The following is a 26,835-nucleotide window of genomic DNA, read 5'->3' as shown; positions in this document are numbered from 1 at the left end:
TAGGTAAAGTTCTTCAGTGTGTGAGTTCACCCTCTAGCTTTTTAATAAGGGAATATGATTCAACCAGATCAGGTCTAAGAGCTTGGCTGAAAAATGTATACCTGGATATCTAATGTTACCTGAATATATTGGAGTGGTGGTGGTGTTTTACAGTTCAGAGGCAGCGCTGCTGATTTACTCTTGTTGATGGAGTGTCTGAAATGGATGAAAACTTATCTATAAATGTGATTGTCTCTAGCAAGGTTTGTAAGTAAAGTAAAGTAAGTAAAACTTTATTTATATAGCACCTTTCAAGATAAAATCACAAAGTGCTTCACAGAAGCTAAAACATAAAACAAAAATCAACCAAAAGCAAGTTTAAAAAGCTGAGTTTTTAGCTGTTTCTTAAAAGAGATGACTGAGTCCACAGATCTCAAGCTCAATGGAAGGTGGGAGTTCCACAGTCTGGGGGCCACAGTTACAAAAGCTCTGTCTCCTTTTGTTTTCAACCTCGTGTGCTGGACAACCAGCAAGCCCTGATCACATGACCTCAGGGACCTACTGGGGATGTAAGGATGTAAAAGATCACTGATGTATGTAGCTGCTTGTCCATGCAGAGCCCTGAATGTCAGAGTCATAATCTTAAAGTGGACTCTGAATTTTATGGGGAGCCAGTGCAGCTGGATCAGCAGGGGTGTGGCATGGGAGTACTTGGAAGACTTGGTCAAAAGCCTTGCAGCAGCATTCTGAGCACCCTGCAGACTTTCCAAGGAGTATTATATATACAGGTGAACAAAGAATTACAATAGTCCAAACGAGATGAAATAAATGCATGCATGATCATTTTCAGTTCAGAGCGTGACACAATAGGACTCAGATGATTAATCCTGCTTGATAAACAATCCTTTGTCATGGTCAAGTTCCTGTGTGCTTGAAAATCTTGTTAAGGTACGACCCCCTTCTTCTCCCCGTTTCTCCCACTTTAGGCACAGGGACTTTTGGACGAGTCTTCCTGGTCAAGGACAAAAAGAGCAGGGCCTTCTTTGCCCTGAAGCAGATGAAGATCCCTGACGTGATCCGACTGAAGCAGGAGCAGCACGTCCATAATGAGAAGGAGGTGCTGAGCGAGGTCAACCACTCCTTTCTCATCAGACTGTGAGTGCTCTTCGCAGTCTCATCTGCAAACACATGGGGGCTCATAGTCCAGTTGTAAATGTGATCAGTCTATCTCTGTTAATAAGCTATGTACCACAGACTTTTAAGCTGGCTGTAGTTAAACCGTTACTTAAAAAGCATCTCTAGACCCAGCTGTCTTAGCTAATTATAGGCCAATCTCCAACCTTCCTTTCATATCAAACATCCTTGAAAGAGTAGTTCTCACAGTAAGGTTAATTATGGAGTTCCACAGGGTTCAGTGCTAGGCCCAGTTCGGTTTACATTTACATGCTTCCCTTAGGCAGTGTAGATGATGAGGGACTAGAAAGAGAGGCAATATTTCTGTCATATTCTTGTTGTTGGCTTCCTGTTAAATCCAGAATTTAATTTAAATTCCTTCACAAACAGGGTTATAGTTCGCTTTGAGGTGATTGTTGTTGTGATTTCAACCTATATAAATAAAATTAAATTGACTTGAATATTTCTCATTTTGGATGTGTTTTGGTGTGAATAATCATCCAAAGCATCATAAGAAAACACATTTATTCTTTAGTACGTAACATGGGAGTGTTGTGCTTTCTCTGTTACATAAAGGATAGAAGTGACAAATTGGGGTTACTGTAAAAGCAAGACTAGAGCTGAAACGTATGGGAGGGTCAGTAAGGCCAGCAGCCAGCACTTATGGTACACTCTGGAGCCTCCTCCATCTTCATCAGTGACGGTGCTTCTTTGTCCTTATTCATCTGAAGTGCCCCTCCAGCTGAAACGGTTCCTGCACGCCTGTCCAAACACCAGTGGGAGATAAAAGAGCCGGAGAATGATGCAGCTTCTCATCTGATGTGATTCTCTCCACTTATTTAGACAGCACGTTAACAGTTTTACCCTCCAGTGAACGTGTAGGACTGAACAAGACATTCAGGGTTCAGTGATTATAAAACCTAAATGTAAGCCTGAGCTAACAGCACGTTTGACCTTGTTGTCTGTTATGTGGCAGGTTCTGGACTCACCACGATGAACGTTTTCTCTATATGCTCATGGACTACGTGCCAGGCGGCGAGCTCTTCAGCTACTTACGGAGCCGTGGGCGCTTCAGCAACGCCACGGGCCTTTTTTATACCTCTGAGATCGTTTGTGCCATTGAGTACCTCCACTCCAAAGAAATTGTGTATCGAGACCTGAAGCCTGAGAACATCTTGCTGGACAGCGAAGGACACATCCGTCTGACGGACTTTGGCTTCGCTAAGAAGCTCACAGACAGGTAAAAACTAGTGTTTGTGTGCTCACTGGATATTTGTTTTGAGGTAAGAACTAAATGCAGAAGAAAGATTTAAGGTAAAGAATACGTATTGTTGAAACAAGTAATACCCATAAGACACTAGTTGATGCTGGGGACGATACAGAGCTGTCACTGGAATAAAGATGTGTTTTGCAATAAAATAGCTTTTTTGTGGATTTCGTTGAACAAGCCTTTTATAGCTTTCAGTTGCACGAGTCCATCATGAACTCCTAGCCTCAGTCATGATGCCTCTGTTGGTCATCAAGTAATGAAAGCTGATCGTGGATGTTGGAGATGAGTAACTGAGGTTTAACTTGAAAGGGCAGAAATGGTAGCAATGATTTAGTGTATAACTCTGTGTAGCACACCTCTATGACTCCATCTTCCTATTGCTCTTGAAGCCTTTGGTGTCCTACTGCAGAAAATTAGCCTCTGTGATTAGTGGAGAAAATAGATGATTGCTTGTCAGAGCTGAAAGGAATTTGGAATAGTCTCTGAAATGATCTGTAAAGCCAGATGACAGATAACAAATGATATTGTGTATTTATATAAATAAAGCCAGGAGCAACATCCAATAGGATTTAGGTTTGACAAAGCAGCTGATTCTAACCAGAGGTGCTCATAAACTGTTTGAGTTAAAGGCATCGTCTCATCCATGGCAGACGTGTCCTTGGAACACATTTGCCCGTTTATAGTAAAACATTTAGTACATATAGCTGCAAGATGGGTGTCAATTTATTGTATTGAACATTATGTTCATCTGTTTACGTTAATAATACTAATAATACGTTATTATCTAATAAGCTTGGGCTTGTTGCTTTTTCTAATGCAATCATATTTCTTTCACATCAGAAGCATGTTTTCATGTCACCCCTCAGCCGTCCAAGGCTCATGACGTATTGTCAGGTGGTGTGAATCCACCAACTGGAGAACAACACCACAGGTGTATGTATTAAAACTCTCTGACGAGATCTATGACCTCAAAACTGGAGGTCAAGTTTTCTGAAAATCTTACAAACGCAATAACTTGAAAACAAGGCGACATGGGATTTTTGAACCCATAGAGGTGTGTGCTAGCAGGCTGAGGGGATCCATGAGAGGACTGGCTGACAGTACTTTTAATAAACTATGAAAGAAGGAACTTTCGGTTTCACATTAATGTGTTCAAGTTTTACTGTACAGACTTTATTTGCTGTACAGTGGTTGGGCTACTCTAAGTAAATTTTACTGAATCTGATTAAAAGATATGTTACAAAAAGAAAAAAGCCCAGATTAGCATTATGTGATCCACCACAGACAGAAGCACATGGATGACTGTCCATTCCCTTCTTCTCACTGTGCTTCACAGGCTACACCTCAGTTTAGCTGCTAAACTTAGAGGTCAGACCTGAGCTAACCTTTGGTTTGAACCTGCATGTATCAGGTTCAGTTTGTGAGAATAAACCATATATTATAATTTTACAAGCATTTAATGGAACCTCTATATCTGTCTGCCTCTCTGTCTCAGCTCCTTCCTTCTGTACATAAAATAGAAACTTTAACCACTTCTTTATAAAGAGATGCCTCTCTAATTCATACAAGATAATGATGTGAGGAACAAATGTCCTCTTGATTGCAAATGATATCAGTGCTCTGCCTACATGACTCAGAGTTCCCACTGAGCTGCATCTATACCCGGTTATGTCCTGGTTTGTGAGCATTCAGGTTACACTTCATTGAGTTTAGAGTAGTGAAGTTTGTTCTCCTCATAACAGAATATGTTGTGGAAAGACATCTAAATGTTTAGGCTTTCCTCCATACTGTTGCCATGTGCTTGTTTATGTAACTACTGTGGGATCCATTGATGGGATCTGTGCATAGTAAGAGTAAATGACCTCGGACAGCATCTGCTGTCATTTGGTGACATTAGTTTTTAAATGATCAAATAAAATAGAACATGTTGGATGTTGATTGAAGCGTGTGAATGTGATTGGATAAATTTGGCATTTTGGTCATTTTGTATTTTTGCTGAATAAATTCTGTTTTTCTGTAGCTATTTGCCTGAGACAGAGCACAAACACCCATCGGTCAGGAGCCCTGGACACAAACAGCCACTGCACTCGTGTGCGTCAGAAGCAAGATTACAAAGACCACCGGAGGAAAAAGCAGCTTCCTTTTGTGTTTTTATTTAGGACTGTTTTAACTGTGAGTTTCTGCTGGATTGTGCAGACGGTACACTTCCACTGTCACGACTTTAGGTGAAATTTAAAAGACGCACAAAAGCGTTCACAGGGGAGAGTTCAGAGAGGCAGCTTGATGGCTTTTCACTCACTGACTGAGGAGGTTCACAACAGGTAAAAGCACTTTGGCTTGGACTCTCAGACTCGTGCTGCTCACTGGATGGTTGAATTGTTTTGAGTTTGCTTGGCCAATTAGCTCATAGAGAGCTTTATGTTCCTGTGAGATGGAGGGAATGTTCCCAGACCTATAACTGTTTCACTGGAGGAGAAACTGGTGTCCTTTATTCTGAATTAGATATACAGTGGTCCAGATCTCCCAGTCACCTCAGCAGAATTTAAAAGATGCAGAGTGAAAGAAGAGATGGCTTTATATCTGCACTGCAGTCTCCGTTTCTCTCTGCATTTCGCCCAGAGCTGTACTGGCCCCCGCTGACATGTAAACATAATGGTGTAAGATTACGTTTTCCCCCAGGTTGCGAGGGCAGAACAGATGGAGAGCAGATACCTTTCTGATGTGCAAGTGACCCACTTATATAAATGGAGGGCAGCAGAATTGCCTGGAATAGGAAGACAACTGCCTGATCGCCACGAGCTTTGTTGTGCTTTCCATGTTCAGGTTGTGATAAAGCACCATCACAGACCTGCCCGTGTCTCCACAGTGCCCCCTGCTGGCAGATACACTCTTCAGCACATTCAAACGTCATGACACAAAACTGTGAAGAGCAAGAACACATCTCTCGATATCATCGTGGCCACACTTATGTCCATCCTGCACCCCACGTATGATTCTACCGACAGCAGCAGCCTCCTCATCCTCCGCCGGGCCGACGTGATTTCCATACAAATTACTGTTGTCATGGTAACTGGTTGAAAGAGGTCATTACCTAGGTGATATTGGTGACAAATGATGAAAGGCTGGCACTGGACCAAGTGCTCTTCAACAAAGGACAAGTGGCTTTCACAGAGGTGTGTGTGTGTGTGTGTGTGTGTGTGTGTGTTACACATGCAGAGAGTGTCAATCAGCTAGACAGGAGCATGCACAGCCACAAGCAAGTAATCTGCTGTAGACTTCCATCATAGGCGAGTTTAGGCGAGTGCTCAAGCGCCTCTAAATTTCATCACAGCACCTCTAAAAACAACTGTAGTGATGGTAATAATGATGATGTATTTCAGTATTATCTTCTGATATTGTCCTCTAATGTTCTATTTTGGAGGATGAAAACTGCCCAGTGTTGTTGATGTGGTGATGTTGCAGTGCGCTCACACACAGGCGTGGCTGCTTTGTCAGTAATAGACTAAATAAGACTCTGGTTGCTGTGGCAGAAAGATGATGCAGAGGTGATTTCATGACACAAATCAGTGATGCACATTTAATGCGATGTTGGGACTAATAGTGTCAGGTTATTTTTCTTTGTTCCATTAGTCTGCTGGTATGTCACTAGTTGCCAGCAAAAGAGCTGATGTACTTTATTATTTTAGTTAAAGATTTCTATTCCTGTTCTGCGCTTCATTGTTTACAGCACAGCTTCAGATCCAGGTGAGAGTAAAGCAAAAGAAGTCTGTGTCCAGTACCAGCTGTATTCAGTCTGAATATTGTTATAAATACAGATCAGTTTATGCCTTTTATTGGTCTGTAAATTCTGGTTTTTCTTTTATTGAACTTTTGGGTGACAGCACAAAGTGAAAGAGGAGGGCAGAGAGGGAGAGACAATTAAACATGCTAGAGTGGACATGTAGTCAGGGTCAACAACAGCAGTTATAAATGCCTCTGTTTTGCCCATATTCTTTGATGATTTTCTCCCAGTGTCTAGGTGGGTTCTCTCCGGGTTACTCCGACTTCCTCCCACAGTCTAAACACATGCAGTTGGAGGGGTTAAGTTAATTGGTGATTCTAAACTGCGTATCGGTGTGAGTGTGAATGGTTGTCCAAGGTGTGTCCCACCTCTCACGGTCGGTCGGTCGGTACATGCATTTAATGGAAGCTTTGTGTGTTTTCCATTCGCACACTTAAAGGCTCAGTGGACGTTCTGAAGAACACATTTATTGATGTGAATAGTAGCATTTGACAGGATTGCTGTCTCTTTAAACATGGCTGCCACTATATTATGTGACAGACTATAAATCTGTTCTCCACTCTTGGATTTGGAACATGTGACTATGCTGTGTGCTGAGTCTGCACAATAAAAGGGGAGTTTGTATGAATCAAAAACCAAAAGCAGCTCTCTCACCAGTGTGCTTGTTGTCTAGCTGTGTGGAGTGCCAGGATGATCTTCCACCGTCTTCATTGAAAAAGGCTACTCTAAGTCAATTTGGTGGACTTCTTCTATGTGGTTGAGACTGAAACAATGTTGTGCATGTTTATTCTTTCTCCTCACAAATTGTCATTTAACTTATTTTGAAAAGTTCTGGTCAACATGATTGAGCCTTTGTCTCAGATTGTGTCCACCCTAAAACGGGTGTATTATATTAAAATCTGTGATTATTCATTATAGGCACTGCAAGAGGTCATCCAAATATTTAAGTTGTTCTGAAGGTAACATAGTGTGTACCCAACTGAAATGAGTTTACAAATGTGAATAGAGTTGACTAAAAGCAGTATATTCCATTAAGTGTAAGGCAGTGTAGACATGACATCATGACTGGGAGCTGAGCACCTCTAAAACGCTGCTCCTGCTTCCCATTATTGTTCACGCCTCCTTCATTTGTTGTTCAGTATTTGATTTCACTGCCCGCCCACATTACACTCAGGCAGACATCGATCCATTACTCTTACCGCGTCCACACCGAGGCCCCATATCCTCATGGTAATACTGAAGATGACACAGCTGGGCCAGAATGCAAGTGCAGATCACTGTGTGGAATGTAAAGATGAAAAAAAGAAATAACGGGAATTATAGAACTGTGTTTTTGTGTTTGTAACTCATCTTGTCTTTGGACAAACTGCAGGAGCAGCATGGTAATACAAATACAAATGAGAAGGATGTTAGAATCACTTGAAATCATTTAAAAGTAAAAAGGCTTACATTGGTCTTCTGTGGCCAGTTTAGCCATTGAATGAATGAATTCCATTCATTTATGATATAAATATGAAGCCATTTCACACCAAAGGTGTTCTTACTCTGGAAAGAAAGAATCATGGAAAGAATCAGTAACTTTGACAGAAAGAAAATTAAAATGAAACTTGTTATTCATAATAACACAGCTGTCACACAAGTAGGTTTGGATTGAGGAAGCAGGTGATGGAATGATGGAATAAATATTTGATGTCCTCTCTGGCAATCAGGACGTGGACTCTGTGTGGGACTCCTGAGTATCTGGCTCCTGAAGTCATCCAAAGCAAAGGTCACGGCCGGGCAGTGGACTGGTGGGCTCTGGGCATCCTCATCTTTGAAATGCTGGCTGGGTAAGTGGTGCAGTCTATGGTAAACATCTCTATACCTGCTTTAAACACTAGAGGGCACTCTCCTCCATTAGACAGACTGGGGTAATCTGCACTCGTTCATTTTGTAAAAGGCAGTCAGAGTTGAACCTATTTGACCTTTAAAGTAAGGCCCAAGGCCATGGCAGTTATGTGGAGTCTGACAGGTCAGAGAAATCTCTGCAGACACACACACAATAAGGCAGGTACACACTGACAACCACCGAGGTCTCCCTCACATCCCTGAAATAAACTTTTGGGTAGACACAGAAGCAGTATGAACCTCTGCACAGTAATGTTGCCATTTGTAACTGTAGCCCTGCAAGAAAAGGTAAGTGAGAGAGCAGACCACTGCAGTGGTCAGAAGAATTATTTAGTTAATCTTACTTTTATTTATTGGTCCTTTATTTATTCAGGTAAAAATCTCATTTCCAAGAGAGACCTGGCATTACTGCTGTTATTGTCTTATTCTGGGAAATCTTGTCATTATTAGATGCTGTAGAGCTGTGACAAATTAATCTGTGAATGGGCCTCATTGTAGCAGATGAAGAACAATAGCACCGATCCTTATAGAAAGCACCTCTGTTTATTCTAATGTCCTCACCAACAATAAGGATATCCATTCCTCGGTGGCATTCTGAGCAAGCAGTGCTGAAGCTGTGATTGACTTGTTTCAGAGACATTCATTAATCCAGCAATTAATTCATTGCACCAGTGCATGTTGTATTATGTACAGCACAGTGCAAAGGTTTGAAGCACGAACAACATGCCAAAGACCCTTTGAAAATAATGCCAGGAGTACTTTGTAGTTACCATAAAATGAGTAAAGACAGAAAAACAGGTTTTCAAGCCAATTGGCAAGTAGGTTGTTTAGCATTGGTGAGAACTTTGCACAGTTTTTCTGTGGATATAGGCTTTGTCAGTGTCTTCTGTTTGTTCACATCATCCCACACTGGATCATTTTCTATTCTGCAACTAAGAAAAATGGAGAAAAGAGGATCCTAACTGAAATTTCCCTCAGTGAAAAAGAGGGGGGGGGGCTTAACACAAATGTGTAAAAATTGCCTGAGGGTGGAATAAAAGTTTGGCATGGGATATAAACTGTGGACTCTCTGTGTACTATCTCTCAGTGCAAAAGCTTCAGACCATCTGTCTGGAAAGAAACACAAAGCAGTGACTCATGACCCGGACACATTCCAATTTTAAAAGAAAAAAAGCTTTTACAGAGTTTCATATTGACCATTGATGTGCCACTGACACCTGTCAGCCTGTATATAATGTCCTTAGATAAATCATGCTTAACCCTAAGACGTTAACACATAAATATGGAGCGCACTCCTCCAGTTGCACTGAAATCTCACCTTTATGTCAGCCTGGCCTATCCTCCTCTTCCATCTAGGTTCTGTCTGTTTTGCTGGGAGAAGGTACATGGCTTTGAATTTGTGGAAGGAATGTGACCTTTTTCCAAGTATTAATGTGAGCAGGCTTTGAAGTGTATGTGGGAAAACCTGCAGGCTGTGCTGCTCCCAGCAGAGGGACACTTCCACTGTCGGACAAAGAGCTCTCTTCATTCAGCATCACTGTGAAGCTGTTTGTCACACGTCTTGACCAAAGAATGTAGCAGCTGTTTTTGAAAACTCAGTATTAGTAGATCATCCTCCTTTGGGGCAAAGCATGTGTAGAACAAACATCAAGTCAAGGATTAGGGGCCCCCAAGGAAGATTAGGGGGGAAAAGTCTCCTTCATAATTTTCCTTCTGGGCCCATATGTCTGTCCTTAATGGAAACCAGTGCCCTTTTTGTATTTGCAGTTGCAGTACATGTGGCCGTGTATATGAAACCTTATTACTTCTAGAACTTACTTTACTGCAGCACCTGTATAAAAATGTAATTGGCCTGTTTCCTGATTTTTCACCTCGGCTCCGTGAGTTCTCATCCATCTCAGCTCAGCAGAGCATCAGCCTGGTGGTTACATGGAGTTGCTGGAGGTGAAACTTGCTGTCCTATTGCAGCAGCTTGTCACTGACTGTGTCTTTCAGTTAAATTGGACTGGACTCCAACTGCAGGACATAAGTTAATGAAGAGAAACGACAAGAAACCTATAAGCAGTTCCTACAGTTGTCAGTACAATCTGATTTGAAAATGTTGAAACAAACTTACAATGCATGATCATTTAGTGACTTTGTTGTGATTTGGCGCTATATACATAAAATTGAATTGAATTGAAATAAATTGAACTCTTCAGGCTTTCTAGTAATTGAATGAACACTTCAGAGTTTCCCCTGAGGCTGTTTCATGAAGCTGAAATAAAATCTCATCTGAGGGCACTTTACAAGGACAGGGTCTCAGATTATTTTAGAAAGCCCATGATTTCCCCACGTTGGTTAGCTTTGTTGATGCAACTGGTTTCTGGAGACTTCTCTTCATTGTAACGTTCCCTTGCAATCAGCAGAGACTCCATTTTGCATTTTCTTTTAACCCTTCACTAGCCCTAGAAGTCAGCGCTAATATTCAAATTTAAAGTAATGTATACCTTAACCATGAAGAGGCTGCTAGGAAAGCTTTCACCCCACGTCCAGCACCCTGTCCACATGTATGGACCGTTTGGACCTCAAAAAATGAATCCTGTCAACTTTAGCAATGTTCTCAAGTGGAAGGAAGGATGCCGGGGACTGGAGAGTGTCAGCACCACAGTCCAGGATGAGACAACGAACATCTGCGAGTACATCAGGAAGATGGCCAAACATGACTGCATGCTCAGTGAATACCTCAGGCAGCAGAAATATTGTACTTCTGATCACTTGTCAATACATATCCATATTTTTATATCTATTATCATATTACTAAATATGATGTTTATGTGAAGCGTAGTTTGGATCGTCTTTGGCTGCTGGTTAGGTCAGGATTGTTTGGAGAGAGATAAAACCTGCAGCTTCAGAATCTAGCACAAAAACCGACGTAAACACAGAGCGCGGACCCGACGCATCAGAATCAGCAAGCTGTCGGCTTTCAGCCCCGACGGCGTGTCCGTGTACGTGCCTTCGGGTGAGAAAGGCGACATCTGACTGATTCTGATGCGGCAGCGGGTCCGCGCTCTGTGTTTACGTCCTTGTGCAGAACCCGTGTACCTGCTCTCATTTACTGTCTTAGCTGTTTGGTGGTTGTTGAAATTTTGGGAGGTTTAACCTGAGATTCTGGCTTTTGAGCAAAATAAATCTATATTTAAAAATCGATTCAGGATTTTAATGAATCAATATCACGTTATCCAAGCCAGAATCGATTTTAATCGATAATCAAAACCCAACGCGGTCTTGCATAGTCGTGTGTGAAGCTTTATTTTCACACAGGGTGACTAAACCCAAATGGATATTGGACACACTGCAGTCAGGACTTTGCTGTTTTGGGATAGATGACTTGCATTCTCACTCTGACCCAAATTCCTCAGCTGTGACAGCATCAGTTTCAGAGAAAAAAAAAAACTGAAGTGGAGTCTGCAGTGCAGCTCCCACAGGCCCCACATCCACCAGTTTTATGGCTGGAACTTTTCACTGGGAACACAAGCAGGGTGTGACAAACTGGTGTTATTATGTGCCTTTCTGCTCCATGTGTAATGTCTTTAGAGGCAGCTGCCATTATGTAATTTGTGGGTAATGACTTGTCCAGGCCAAAAGAAGAATTGAGAGCTGGGAAAGCATTCAGTGGATGGGTGGTAGAGGGCGCGAACGCACACAGACACACAAACTCATCAGCTGTGAACAAAGACTGCACTGTCTGCACCAGAAAGTTTTTATAGACCCTTCTCTCCAAAATGGTGACCCCTCATATGTTCATTCATAGTTTTTTAAGTGATTCAGGTGAGCGTGAGCCTTTTAGCTCTTGCCTCTGTTACCTGTTCCTTGCATCATGATCCTGAATTGGGTTTGTGATTGTGTGTCTGTAAGTTCAGATGAGCAGGCTGGGGATGACATTTATTCCTCTCCACAGGTATCCACCTTTCTTTGATGACAATCCATTTGGAATCTATCAGAAGATTCTGGCTGCAAAACTGGAATTCCCACGTCATCTGGATTTCTATGTCAAGTAAGATGTGGGCATCATGCAGGGGATCAGACACATAACCCAGGAATCTGTCTGCCAATGGCTTGTTTTTATCGTTAACCACAGGAGTGGTAGTGAATGTTACTTATCCAGGTAGAACAGGCCATGTAGTTGGAAGGTTGGCTGTTTCATTCATACTTGTCAGTATGCTGAGGTGTCCTTGGGCCTGAAAGCCCAATTGCCTGTGATGCTATCAGAGTGAAAGCAGAAAGAAACACTGTATGAATGTGTTTACAGTAGAAAGCATCTGTACAGCAAGAAATTGCTAAGAACACAGACATCGTGGAAACAATTGTAATTTATGAAAAACAATCTGAAACACTAGAAACTCGAGTAGGTTGTGATTCCTGACAGTAAATCATACGCTGTGACTGTGTAATCCTGGAGGAGACCGTTCCTGTCAGGGTGGAAGTGTTTATCACAAGGCCATCGCTCAGGATTGCTCATTTGATTTAAACTTTATTGTAACATAGAAACATGTTGTTGACTCATTGTGTTTACCTTAAAATGGAATTGTGCTTATTGTTGTGTTCCTCTGTTGACTGGATGTTGTTATTGCCTGGTTCTTTGTGCTTTCCCACGAGCCTCATTCACCCATTCACACACATTCGTGGAAGCACTTTTTTTTCCTATATCTAAGTGCTTTCTGTGTAACATTCATACACAGCCGTGCTCCAGTGAACACATCAGGAGCAACCCAGGGTTAGCGTCTTTCCCAAGGATACTTTGGCATGCAGACTGGAGCTGCCAGAGGTCAACTCACACCCCCTCTGATTAGAAGGCGACCTCCTCTACCTCCTGACCCACAACCACCCCAATATGTACTTCAGTACTTATTGGATATGCATGCAGATATATGCATGATGGTGGTATAGCTGCTCAAAAAAGGCCTGCAGGTGGACCTGTTCGCAGGATGTTGCCAGTCAGAAAATCCTCGTATCTCACCTGAGTGTGACTGACGCACTGCCATCACGACAGTCATTCAAATGACTTCTCAGTGTAAAATGTCAAACGGCTGTTGGGGCCGTTTCCTGAGGGGATCTGCAGGGTCCCTGTAGTTAAAGAGGCACTTTGGGTGGATCTGCAGTCACTAATGACACACCTGGCTTTTTTAGACTGGTTCCCACCCACTCACAACACCCATTACAACAGCCTGAGGGAGCAGGAATGATTACAGGCACTCTGGGTGGGAGTGTGTGTGTCACTAAGGTCAGCCACACACAGCTTCCACTGATAATTCAGCAAAGTCACAACTTCCCACTCTTCAGCCATCTATCTAGCAGCCAACAGAGGAAGGGATTTTTATTATTCCCACGAGTATTAATATCTTTCTTCCACAGTTCCACACCACAGTGTGGGGCCACAGAGGGCCTGCAGGACACCTGCCGTCTCTCCAGCAGCTGCTGCTATTGAATGTAGACAAGCAGAGATTCTGTCCTAGTGCAAGGAAGAAAAGGAGTATTAAAATGAGCTGCTACCTTAGGACTTGTTAGGAACTCATTGATCGGACCTGAAGGATTCTTCTCTACCTCAGTGTCTTCGCTCACACTTCCTATTAAAGTTTGACTCGTTCCAACTACATAAAGATGAATAATGCTGTGAATGGGTTTTATTTTTCACGGAACAGGTGCAGTATAAAGACCGTGACTGACACCTCGTGGTGTAGCAGATATGTTGTTGGGTAAAGGCGGATTTCAGATTATTAAATTGGTTTTGACTGTCAAGGAAATGATAAAGGCTCTGTCCAAAGAGCGCACGGGTTCACTGAATGGTTCAGTTATGATGAAAATGATGTGAATCATATATTCTAACGTTAAGTCACCATCTCAATCCAGCTGAACATCAATATGGAGAAGACTCTGAGAATCAAGTAGTCGTGGAGCTGTGTAAACAGTCACCCAACTGTACATAAATACAAAAGGATTAACTGCAGGCATGCAGTGAATTTGACAGATTGTGATATCAAATGTCTTTTTATTATTGGATATATTGAAGTTTTCCTGTAAAACTATGGGCAGAAATCTGTGCCATCAGAAACTGAATTTGAATAAGTTAAATTTGAATTTGAATTACTCGGATTGAATCTGAATTGTAACTTGAATGAAAGCTTTTGAAAACTGAATTTGAATTAGTCTAATTTGAAATTGAATTTATGGTTTGAAAATGAATTGATTTGCTTTGAAACTGCATTTTATCCTTTAAAAATTCAGCTCTCGAATAATTTCAGATTCACTTCTCACCATTCAGTTTCAGTTCTACAATTCAATTTCAGTTCCAAAATTCAGTTTTTTGGGACTTACATCCGGTTCCGGTTCAAGCGCAGATTAATAGAACTACAGACTGATAGCGTTACTGACGGAATCTACAGCGTCTTGAGCTGAATTAAGACTTCAGAAGTCATTCGTCATGTCGAATGACCAGCGGATAAACTCTCAGGTTGGTAATAAATGTATTACATGTATAAGAACAAGCGTCATGTTAACAAATGATAGCCGTACCTTTATGCTTATTGTAGCTGCTAGCTAAAAACGCTAATTTAGCGTAGTTTGCCCTGGATTCAGCTTTGACAAACAAATATGATCGTCTGTTTCTAGTAGAATTCCAAAGTTGTCATCTTGTACCCTGTCAGAGCCCTGTATGATTGCAGAGACCCCTACAGTAAGGAAACATGCAAAACGCTGTCCAAACCTTTGTATTTGAGCTTTATTTATGTCTTACACAGCATCCCAACTCTTTAGCTAACTTAATAACTTTAGCTAAAGTGAATAGTTAGTCTAATTCATTAGTGCAGCATTACTGGATCACCTCTGTTTGAAGTGATATAATATGATATACAACTATCACTGAAACAGCAAACTTTGTAAATAAACAAACAACACTTCTCATTCTCTAAATGTTTGGCCACAGCTGTAAATTACACTATCAGTGCTTGTTCACTCTTGACAATAATTACATTTCTAAATTCTCTTTGTGCATTTACAGGTAAACAATATCTAATATTTTATCTAAATGACTGCTTTGTCTTTGAAAAGGTGAAGAGCCTGAGGCCGGTGACAGTCCAGTTCTACTCTAAGTACATCCTTACGGTGGCTCACAGGACAAGGCTACATTCCTGTCCTGCCAGAAGAGAAGAGAAACTTCAGAGTCTCCATGAAGTTCAACCACACCTGTCATATGGAATATGACAGGGGTCTCAAATTCCAGTCCTCGAGGGCCGGTGTCATGCAACTTTTCCATGCCCTCGAGGACTGGAGTTTGAGACCCCTGCCGTATGGTGTTCATGCAGTTTTCTACCCCAGTTACAGCATGTCTGACTGCCTGTTCAGCATATGCAAAAATATATGATGAGTTTAAGCATGTGATGACTAAGGCCTTCCATTATGGTGTTTGTCATCACATGTCACAGACATCTGGATGATCATTTGGAATAAACAAAAAAACAAAAAACTTGTTACTTCATCTTTTATCTTTATTATTATTATTGTTCTTATTTTACATTTTTCATTGTTAGGCATTGGGTTTATTTGTAGTAGTCCTTTCCAGCTTCTCTCCCTCTTCCATATTACTGTGTCAGCTTGTCAGCATCTATTTGGGGTTGGGAGTGGAACAGGAAGTAAGGAACAGAAAGTGCCATTTAAACCAGTTCTTATATTTCAGAAGAAGGGATTAATTCAAAAGAAATGACCTCAATGCCATATTTTATTTAGGAACCCAAGAGAGCACTTTGCAAAATAACACATTCTTATAATTTCACCCTCAGATGAGCCAAGCTACGACTGTCAGGGAAGGTGATGTAGGTACAGAGCATGTGAGAGTGGTTAAGTTAATGTCTCTTGTCTAGATGAAGGCACAGGAGGGATCAATGGCACGGCGTAGAGATTCAGTATCTTCAGTCTTCAGTGGACACTCCATTTCTGGCACAAAACACCTGTAAAAGATGGTCGATTTAGGAGGTGACCCGACAACTTCAGCCTGTCAAACATAGCAATGGAGCAGTATGTTTAAAAAAAAAAAAAAAAATCTAATTAAGCATGCACTCAGTACCCTAAGAATTATCATGGTAGTTAAACACAGTGATAGTTGTATATCATATTATATTACTTCAAACAGAGGTGATCCAGTAATGCTGCACTAATGAATTAGACTAACTATTCACTTTAGCTAAAGTTATTAAGTTCGCTAAAGAGTTGGGATGCTGTGTAAGACATAAATAAAGCTCAAATACAAAGGTTTGGACAGCGTTTTGCATGTTTCCTTACTGTAGGGGTCTCTGCAAGCATACAGGGCTCTGACAGGGTACAAGATGACAACTTTGGAATTCTACTAGAAACAGTCGATCATATTTGTTTGTCAAAGCTGAATCCAGGGCAAACTACGCTAAATTAGCGTTTTTAGCTAGCAGCTACAATAAGCATAAAGGTTACTGTACGGCTATCAATTGTTAACATGACACTTGTTCTTATACATGTAATACATTTATTACCAACCTGAGAGTTTATCCGCTGGTCATTCGACATGACGAATGACTTCTGAAGTCTTAATTCAGCTCAAGACGCTGTAGATTCCGTCAGTAACGCTATCAGTCTGTAGTTCTATTAATCTGCGCTTGAACCGGAACCGGATGTAAGTCCCAAAAAACTGAATTTTGGAACTGAAATTGAATTGTAGAACTGAAACTGAATGGTGAGAAGTGAATCTGAAATTATTCGAGAGCTGAATTTTTAAAGGATAAAATGCATTTTCAAAGCAAATCAATTCATTTTCAAACCATAAATTCAATTTCAAATTAGACTAATTCAAATTCAGTTTTCAAAAGCTTTCATTCAAGTTACAATTCAGATTCAATCCGAGTAATTCAAATTCAAATTTAACTTATTCAAATTCAGTTTCTGATGGCACAGATTTCTGCCCATATAAAACGTCCTCTTAGAGTGACTTTGAACAGTCATTGTCTGTGTGAATGCAGAAACTTCAGTCTGTCTAAAGTTTCTTTAATTTTTTTCCTTTTGGAAATCCATGAAATGCCGTAAGTATTCCCATTACATTAAAATATTTCTTTATTAAGTGTCATTCCCACAGTTCAGACACAGTGTGATTCAGACAAAAATGAGAAATAGTCGACTTGTCAGCATCCAGCCGTCGTAGTTATCAGCCTGCTAGCAGATGGTTGGATCTGAGATATGTTAGCTTTCTTTTCATCAGCAGGTATCGCGCTTTATGAGAAAACCTGTGGATGTTTATATCACATGTTCTGATTTACAGTCTGATGAAGGTCTTGCTGAAAAATGTTCTCAGTTGCTTTCACTTTGTCACCTCTAACAGGCCGTCAGTTACCTTTTAATGAGGAGATATTTGTCATTTTGACAGTGCTGGAAAGACAGGAGTGGTTGTGTCCCAGACACAGCACTGTCGAACTATATTGTGAAGCTGTGGATTCACCGACTTTTCCTTTGTCTCCTCAGAGACCTCATAAAGAAGTTTCTTGTGATTGACCGAGCCAGACGGCTAGGCAACATGAAGGTGAGTTAGTCTGATTTCCTGCCTCCTGTAACCACGTGGCACCATATGCCTTACTCTGAGTAGGTAGTTTGATGACTAGCACAAGCCTGTGGTCCAGCTGGAGCATCATAATCCTGAATAAATAGACTTATGCTGAAGGGTTTTTGGAGTTATTGTGGTTTTTCAGTACATTTGTAATATGTCTGAATTATAATGTAAATATTCTCCAGTGAGAGCAGCAGCTTCACTCTTCTGAAGAACATAAAGTTGGAGACATTTATTTCAGACAGAAGTATGAAGAACAGAGTTTTGAGGACAAAGATACATAGGTTTGATATGTAAGGTTTGATATGTAGGGTTTGATATGTAGGGTTTGATATGTAGGGTTTGATATGTAGGGTTTGATATGTAGGGTTTGATATGTAGGGTTTGATATGTAGGGTTTGAGTGAGTGCCATCTAAACGATCCATAGACCAATAATCATTTGATACAGTTCTGGAGAAAATCAGTCAGATTCTTTTTTTTCTTATAATACACGAGTGTTAATAGAAGGAAGCTCTTTTTTATGCTCACAGATTTTAAAACAGATGGATACAATTTACAGTTATGCTTTTATAAGCCATTTTGTTTAATGAGCGCCAGCCCGTTTCAGAGAAATGTTCAGTTTGTTACAGTCAGTTACCCAGAATTGTATTACTGTGGTCATTTGAACTGCTTCATTGATGACTTATTTGAAATTGGTCACTGTCCATTGGTTGACCAGACTTCCCTCTCTCTCTTGGATGTTTTTTGTTTGTTTGTTTGGGATTTTTCCCAAACAAACAACATCCAGGAAGTTCTGGAGTAATTGCAGTCTACTTCAGTTTTAGCAGTGTGTTCGTTTAGTTGATCTTCTTTCTGATTTGATGTCCCTCCCGTTCCTCACACCTGTTTACTTTCATTATCGATGGCTGTGGTGGATCTCATTCTGAGAATGGCATGTTGTAATAAATATCACTATGTGGCAGAAATGTATCTGTGTCTTATGACAAGAGGAGGTCATGTGACGGTCGCTCAGTGACTGATTCATTAGACCTGTTCAACTGCTTGTTAACACATGTCTAATCAGTCAATCAGCTGGCTGCAGCCCATGTAGGGGTTGTTTAGATGACCTACTGAAGTTGAAAGAAACATTTAAGAAGGGAAGTGATTTTAGTGACTTTGTATGTGGCAGGGTTGTCAGAGTCAGATGGGCTGCTCGCTCCAAGTATTTCAGAAACAACATTCTCTGGGCTTACACCCAGAAAAGTGGTTGGTGCTGCTTTCAAGCTGCATCTAGTTGTTCAAATAAGTGGATTTTCCTTCTCTGACTTTATTTAGTTGGTTTTATTCTTGGACGTTGCGTGCAAGAGATGTAAACCCTCATGATCAACAGCGTGCCAGTTGTAAGGACGATGTAAAAGCTTGGATACTAGCTCGAGTTCCTCAAACCTGGTCGTCTACTGTGCTCCTAACCTGTTAACCTGTAAATTAGTGACCTTTCGGTTTCTCATTAACTTTTAAAAGCTTAGGAACTCATAAGTTCAAGTCGAGGTGTTGAGGCATTCATATGTCCATAACAAAATAGTTTTTAATAACCTGACCACAACCAATTAAGGCTTCCCAGCAGCCAGTCACAATGAAGAACATAAACACAACAGAAGAATATGTTTCTCCTCTTTTCTAATGACTCCTTGATAGAATTACAGGTTGTATAGTGTCAAAGTTTAGTAGGAGCAGCAATGAGTGCTCCATCACTCATGGATGGGAGCTGTGCAGATCTCCATTCAAACTGAAGTGTTTGAGTGAACATGAGTGAAGTCAGTGTGACACTGTGAGCTGCTCTCAATAAATCAGATGGCTCTCTGAGCCCAGTGATTAAGGCCACAATTCCAAACATGATGATATTGATTTGTGGCTGCCAGTATTCCTCAGCCTCACTGCTCATTAACACAACACAGATATTGATGGTGGGAGGTTGAACAGTGCACTAGAATAATGACACACTGAGAGTTTGTTTGTTTTAAAGAAACTGATGAACTACTTTTGCCCAAAAAATTATGTTTGTCAAATAAACATTCAAGTCCCCAATAATCTTGGTCGATGATGGATAAACTTTTTTCTTATATTTTTGCTACTGATTTGACAATTTTGTTCTTGAACAATGTTTTCAAATTAAAAGCCTCAAAATGTGTTTTTTACCTCCATCTTAAGTTGACAAATTCAGCTGGGTGATATGAAAAAACCAGTCTTAAGCTCAGGGACAAAACAAATGCTGATTTATCTGCTCCTGCTGTTTGTTGAGTCGAGACATCAGCCTACAGCTGCACACTGCGGGCCAGCTGTAGCCTCATCTGGGTCAGTGCACTCGCACGGCTTCGCCTCACTCACGCAGACACATGCACTGAGAAAGTCAAGTAGGTCAAATTTCAGTTGAGTGCAGTCTGCACAGAGCAGCAGCAGGAGCTCTGATTGGTCAAATGTGGCATATTAGTGGGAGATGCGTATTGTTCCTGGCCTATCAGAGTTCCTGCTGGTGCACTTTTGGAGTTTAATTCTTATTTCAATTTTCTGATCCCCCGCCAAAAAAATATGGGTGATGCTGTGCTTTTCTGAAAAAAAGAGAAATAAATTAGGTTCTGCTGGTGGTTTGTTTCTGTAAATCATGACCTTGGTGTAGACTTGGCTGTAGCTCAGGTAGAGCCTGTCACCTGACCCCTGTTTGTTCCAGTCTACGGGCCGAATATTATCTTGGGGCAAGATCATAACCCTGAGTTGCTCTGATGCCTCCATTGGAGTGTGACTGTTGGATAGAAGGAGCATGTGCGAATGGATGAATAAGGCGAGTTGTATAAAGCGCTTTGACTGCTCACAGTAGAAAAGTGCCACTAATTTACCATTTCCTTTTGACAATGTGTAGTCCTATTTTTTCATTTCAAAACTTTAATAATGCCTCACTTTAATTTTATTTGACTATTGAATGTGTGGATTAATAATAATGTCATCATTTTGTGATTTTAGTACACTTCAAAATTCTATAAAGATTAAAAAATCAGAAGCGATGAATATGAGATGTAACTGTAACATTTTACTTTGTTACAACTGCTGGAATTTCCTGGGTGTAACAAAATGTTACAGTTACTGTATCGGGGGCGAGGTTTGTTTCGCATTTTTCTGTCATCATTATTTAAACATTGCATTTTGCATTTACTCTGGTTTTCGTTGAACAATATTTCAGGCGACTGAAAATAAAGTGTGACAAATATGCAAAAAACTGAGAAATGAGGAAAGGGGGCAAATACATATTCCCAGCACTCTATGTATGTGTACGTGCTGTCTGTTTCAGAATGGAGCAGACGACGTGAAAAAGCACCGATGGTTTAAAACTATTGACTGGGAGGCCGTTCCTCTGAGGAAACTAAAGGTGGGTTTGATTCGGTGTATTTTTCACCTGTTCACCTACATTCATATCAGGATGGTAAAAAATCTGGTTACATTTTGGACATTAGAATCATTTTCACAATTTTGCGTCTGTACGCTGCTACACCAATGGTTTCAAATGATGCAATAATGAATTGCAGACTTTGAGCTTTCATTCAAGGACTTTCACAAAACGTTTACAACTTCAGGAATTGCAGACATTCCTGTTTTCTTCAGTTTCTACAGGTTCATAGAGTAATTGGACTTTTTTGCTCTATTTCTTAATTATTTAATGGCAAATTCAGCAGAATGATATCTTTGCATTTGCAAACTATTTGCAATCCAAAGAGATGTCAATGGAAAAACCAAAGCTACAGGACACATGGTGAAAACTGCTCGATTGTCTGTCGGGTTCGCTCTTTACAGACGAAATGCTGTGGTGAGCTCAGTAACTACAGAATTCAGGGAAAACCACGCAAAGAGAAAAATCTTTCAGACAGTTAGCTGAGTGGAGATGAATGTGGAAATATACAATCGAGAAGTGGCTTCAGGAATGTAACTACAGAGGATTTCAGGATGCAGTCAAGAGGAAACACTAGGAAACAATCTAGCTCTACACCCTCTGTGTGGCTTCAAGGGACGACACGTCGAAATGAAATGAAATTCCTCCATTACTATTTAGCCTGTGTCCCTGTCCGGATGTTTATGGATCAGACTTTGAATGAATTGAGAACACTGCCTGTTTGTGAATACTCACTAGCGTTGCCCTGCAGTTTCACACCTCCATTTAACACGTTCCTCCTTCTTTTTTCCAGCCTCCTATAGTTCCTAAAGTTTCCCATGAGGGCGACACCTCCAACTTTGATGTTTACCCAGAGGATGACTGGAAGAAAGACCCTCCTGTGGCCCAGAAAGACTTGGAGGTCTTCAAAAACTTCTGATCCCTCAGCTGTTATTTATTAATTGATTGATTTATGTGGATAACTAACAACACACATTGTAAAACTACTATTACAGGTACTCTGTTGGAGAAAACACTTATTTATCAAATTGGGGGATTTGCATCTTATCTGTAATAATGAACTTCCAAAGGACAGATGCTGTGACGTGTATGTATGAAACTAAAGAAATGGTTAGCTTTTTATACTTTTATTTATCTGCTACTTTGAGTTTATTTTATTTTTTGTTTTTATTCTCTGAGCCCATTCATATGCAAAAATATCTGGTTCATTTGAAACCAAAAGACTGTTACTTTCTGGGTATAAAACAGAAAAAAAATCAGGTCTTTTTATATAGTCGTGTTTTATAGTTTCTCTCTTTTTAAAATGTTCATGTAGTCATGTTTAATGTGACTTCAGACTGATACTGTAACAGTCTTCTGATCAGTAGTCATTAATGACATGACTTATTCTATATGTAGTCAGACACTTGGATAGAAAAAGCGTGACCAGTAGCACTTGTAAAGAAAGTGCCTTACATCACTGTTTGATGTCTCGCAGCTACACATTTGAAATCTGTGCTGTGTCAATGGAATTCAAAGTACAGTGGACTTGGAACATGTGAGGTGCTGTTGGAGGCAACATACCACTGAACTGTTGTCACATCTAATAATGTAAAGCTGTCTAACATCTCTGCGTTAGGTCTCTTCACAGCCCAAGGTTTTTGCCATTACTGTAGAGCCACAGCTGCTCTGCAGGTGCTCTGCTGCACCTTGTGCCCATTCACCTCACTCACTTTCATTCTTGTTGTCATATTTTACTTAAAGCCAAGGATATTATGTAAGAGCCTCATTTAGTGCATCACAGTACAGAGTGAATGTGCAGTTGGTAGGGATAGGAATCTAAATTCTCGATAAGAACCAGTTCCCAGATATAGTTAGTCTGCCTGCCTATCAACCCTGCTTATCCCCTTGCACTTGCACTACAGTCAGCGGATTTCAGTTCATGTGCCGATGAGGTGGCACAGCTATTTTTATTGCACAAAACCATGAGAGTGCAATGGTACAAAGGAAAGTGTGTCCAGGACAGAAACAGCTGTTGATGATGTCGCTAACACAATATCAGCTCTTTGGAGGCACTTACACAGACAGCACAGCATGCTAACGCTAAGCTAGCCAAGAACCCAGAGTTAAATTAAAGCATAGTGAATCCTGACGCCAGCCCAGCAGTCAGACCCTGAACATTAACCGGTATCGAAGCCAGCGATGAAGCCTTCATCTCTACCTGTTCATGGTTCTAAAGTAGAGGCACCGTGGCGATCGCGTTAAAGTCTCTGTGCTGGTTTTCATCTTTGCTTCATGTTCATACCTAAATACTAAGACAAGGATCACATTTGTGTCCTCCTTAGGACAGGGATTTGTGTTGGTGTGTGCTGGGACTGTAGCCTCAGGTTTATGTTATTAAATGCTTATAAGATGATACTTTTCAGGTCACAAAGGACTTTCTCCTGGGAACAATAAACTAAAGTACTTCATTGCTTTTAAGAACAGTGTTCTGACTAATGTATTTTTGAGTAATGACCCCAGCACTGATCGCACAGCATGCAATTACTCTGAACGAATATAATGTCTTTGATGTGCTGCTTAGTGAAGGTGATGACTCTAAAAGCGGAGCCAGTGAAAATCAATAAGTGATATTGATAATGCTAAATTCTTATCAGTTCCCATTCTTAGCATTCAGTACAGTCAGTATTCATTAGCATTTCTGTGAACTTTCGCTTGCTGAATATCACAACAATATCAACCTTCCAAAATAAACCTTGTTTATCATGGGTTTTGTGCCTCGTACTTCATTATAAGTTGGATCCATCTCATTATAACTAAAATGGGCACAGTGTTCTTCCATGCCTCCAATGCACATGGCAGGCTCCATAAAAGGATGGTTGGAGAACCTGAATCCTACTGAACACCTCTAGGATGAACTAGAAGGGATGTTGAACTCTTGTCAAACATCACTGGCTGACTCCACTTTGAATGTTGACCTTATAGGCTGTTGTGAAAAATTTCTAAACACTTTGATGGAAGCCATGATGTTTGTTCAGATGGATTACACGACAGAGGGGTTGTATTTTATTAGCAACCGTCCGTTGGACTGCCTTGGTGGATGACATAAGAGTATTTTCCTTTTTTCATTCTTTCATTCGTCCCTTGTATCTGTATCCTGTTTTGTAAACATTATGGAATTATCTTTCCTAATTCACAGTGCAAATGTTGGTCTGAACACAACCTTACTGGACCTTTGAAACATCCTAGCCTATCAATGGCTTTGACTGGAATTTGTTTAGATGAACTGATGGCTCCAGCATCAATTCTCTCTGGGTGAACTGTCTCACTGCAGAAACAATCACCCAATGTCCTTATTACACAGGTTTTCCTCATCCATTTATTTGTATCTAGCTGCAGCCACACTCTCTCTATAAATTAAAGTTTTCTAAAGTTTTTTCTTATTTTTTCAGATTACTGTTTTTGTTTTTACAACTTAAATTGTTCCAGAGCTTGTGGCACACCCTGAAGACATTTTAAAAACACATTTTAAAGGTGAAAAGTAGCTCCTGTTGAAATGAGTTAGCAAGAGTCATTTGTAAGATAAGGCCAAGATACCATCTCATGTCCACGTAGGTCTGTAAAAGTCCAAACAGCTAGAAGGATACCAGAATAGTGGAGCTGTTGGCCAGCCATATATCTCATGATGGTAAGCTTTTCTTGTTGCACTTCTGTGTTACACAGACAAACAAAGCTGCTTCTCTGTTGTCGTAACAGCGACGTTATGTGGTTCAGTACCTTACAGAAGTAGACGAAAGTCCGCTGTTCTGAGTTCAAGATTGCAGATGACTTATTCATTGTTTATCAGTCCAATGTCAGTTGCAGTGGACTCCAGACATTGCAACTCTAAATTAGATAAGCTGATAAGAAAATGATTGGATCCAAGTGTCTGGAGTACCTGAGACCTGCTGTCAGGCAGAGAGCACCTGTCCCCTGCATCACCTGTTCACTGCAGTTATAAAATGGCATGTTTGCTTACATTTTTTTTATTTAAAGTAAATAAAATATTCTACTTCCTGTGAATGAGTCCTCAAGATAAGTGGATACATCAGAGATTTAACTTCAGTAAACTGAAATCTAACTTTAGATCCTTCAGACTCAGTCAGGTCACTACATGAGGCCATCTGTAAGACTCCACATAAGTCTACTGAAGGTTTTCCAGAACATTATCACACATGGATGAATTCTGAGGTAGACCTTTTAAAGGAGACTCTTAGTGATTCAGTGACAGACTTTATTTATGCAGTCTGTTAACTATGGATGAATGAAAACCCAAACTCCTGAAACCCAGCAGCTCTGTTAGGCCATTAAAGCGAAGGACCACTGCAAATTAACTCAGAGCTCCCATTCAGTGAATGGTTTGATTGGGATTAAAATGATAAGGATCATATTCTTTGACTTTCCTAGTCAGCAGATCTTAACACGTCCACTTGTTAGACAACACTAAAAGTAGTGTCCACCCTCGAGGACAATGCCAGAAAATTCAAGAATCGGCGACAAGGAGCATTGAAGCTGTTTTGGCTGCATGTTGAAGCCTGTGCTGTAATCACCTGAGCTTAAATGTGTTGTTGACATTTCTATGTTATTGTCTTGATGCTTATCAGAGTGTACGATTTGAATTATGCTGTTTATGGGCATCATTTTACAGAGAGCTGTGTGTGTCCTGTTAAGTAGGTTTTCTAAATGGAAATGTCCGCATGCTTTAAAATGCCTGAAGTGTCACACTAATCTGTATTCACATGTTTTTTGCTTTGCTGTACTCCTGCTGCATTTCAAGCTTTGTTTTCTTACCCGAGGAGTGTACATGTTGTTCTGTCCAGTCCAGGGACATTGTGTCTTACACAGCAATATATTGTTTAAAATGTCAACCTTTGTCTTGGAAATATGTTTTCTGGAGCAAATATGCATTATTTTCTACCCAGTACGTAGCAATGCCTTTTCATTTCCTTGAATTCTAGTTATACCTTTAACTCTGAAGCCTGAGTGAAGTTTTAAACTGTCGAAACAAGTGGAGGTGATAAAGAAGCATGTTATGTCCTGCTTGGTTTATTTTACACTCACCTGTGCTGTGTGCTTCAGTCACCCAGCAGGCTCTGAAGGTCAGTCGCCTGCCTGTGTAGTCAAGCAAACCTTTTGCATTCACAAAATGTAAATCTGACATTTGGGAAGTGAAGCCTTCATTGATGTTTGAAGTTTCTCGGGTCCAGGCTTTCATGAAAATATACCGTCAGCCCACTCAGGAGATACCAGCATCCATTTAGAACAAAGCAGACAACATAGAGTCAGTGTTTCCGTTTCTAAACCACCTCCACACATACTCCAGTTTGATTGAAAATATTAAATTGTTTAATAAGTGTTTTCTTGTCATATTTTTCCTTGGTCCTAACCATTCCTGCAGTAATATTAATAGGTGTCCATATGCATAGAAATTGGTCATTGAAACATGTCCGTACATGAAAGTAAACATGGACAAACCAGGAGGATTGTGTTAGAGCCACAGAAGAGAAATGGAGGGGTTACTTCTACAGACGGGATGCTACTGCCATGCTAGCCAAGCTTTGTAGTGAGATGGAAAAGTTTAACTGAGCATCATAACATTTGTTTTTTCTTAGTAGTTGAAAAAAGCAATTATCTTATAAAACATTATGTCTGGTTATAGTGTGCGTGAACTTTAAGGATGCAGGATTGTTAAATGTGTGAATTTTCTGTTACA

The 26,835-nt window shown here is 40.6% G+C and overlaps 1 protein-coding gene across 2 annotated transcripts in view; it reads left to right on the top strand.

The window, feature by feature from the left end:
• Positions 1-25,990, top strand: part of prkx (protein kinase X-linked) — a 41,337-nt gene extending 15,347 nt beyond the window's left edge. For both annotated transcript variants that reach the window (XM_005463659.4, XM_005463658.3), the window contains 7 exons: positions 966-1,134; positions 2,129-2,392; positions 7,913-8,032; positions 12,031-12,126; positions 17,607-17,664; positions 21,009-21,086; positions 21,898-25,990. In XM_005463659.4, the coding sequence (XP_005463716.1) occupies positions 966-1,134; positions 2,129-2,392; positions 7,913-8,032; positions 12,031-12,126; positions 17,607-17,664; positions 21,009-21,086; positions 21,898-22,023 (911 nt within the window). In that variant the 3' untranslated portion in view covers positions 22,024-25,990. The remainder of the gene's footprint in view (positions 1-965; positions 1,135-2,128; positions 2,393-7,912; positions 8,033-12,030; positions 12,127-17,606; positions 17,665-21,008; positions 21,087-21,897) is intronic.
• Positions 25,991-26,835: the final 845 nt, after the last annotated feature.

The sequence above is a fragment of the Oreochromis niloticus genome, linkage group LG23, assembly GCF_001858045.2.
Source record: "Oreochromis niloticus isolate F11D_XX linkage group LG23, O_niloticus_UMD_NMBU, whole genome shotgun sequence".
Lineage (NCBI taxonomy): Eukaryota > Metazoa > Chordata > Actinopteri > Cichliformes > Cichlidae > Oreochromis > Oreochromis niloticus.
Note: the sequence above shows the minus strand (reverse complement) of the source record. Positions and strands in the feature narration are given on the sequence as shown.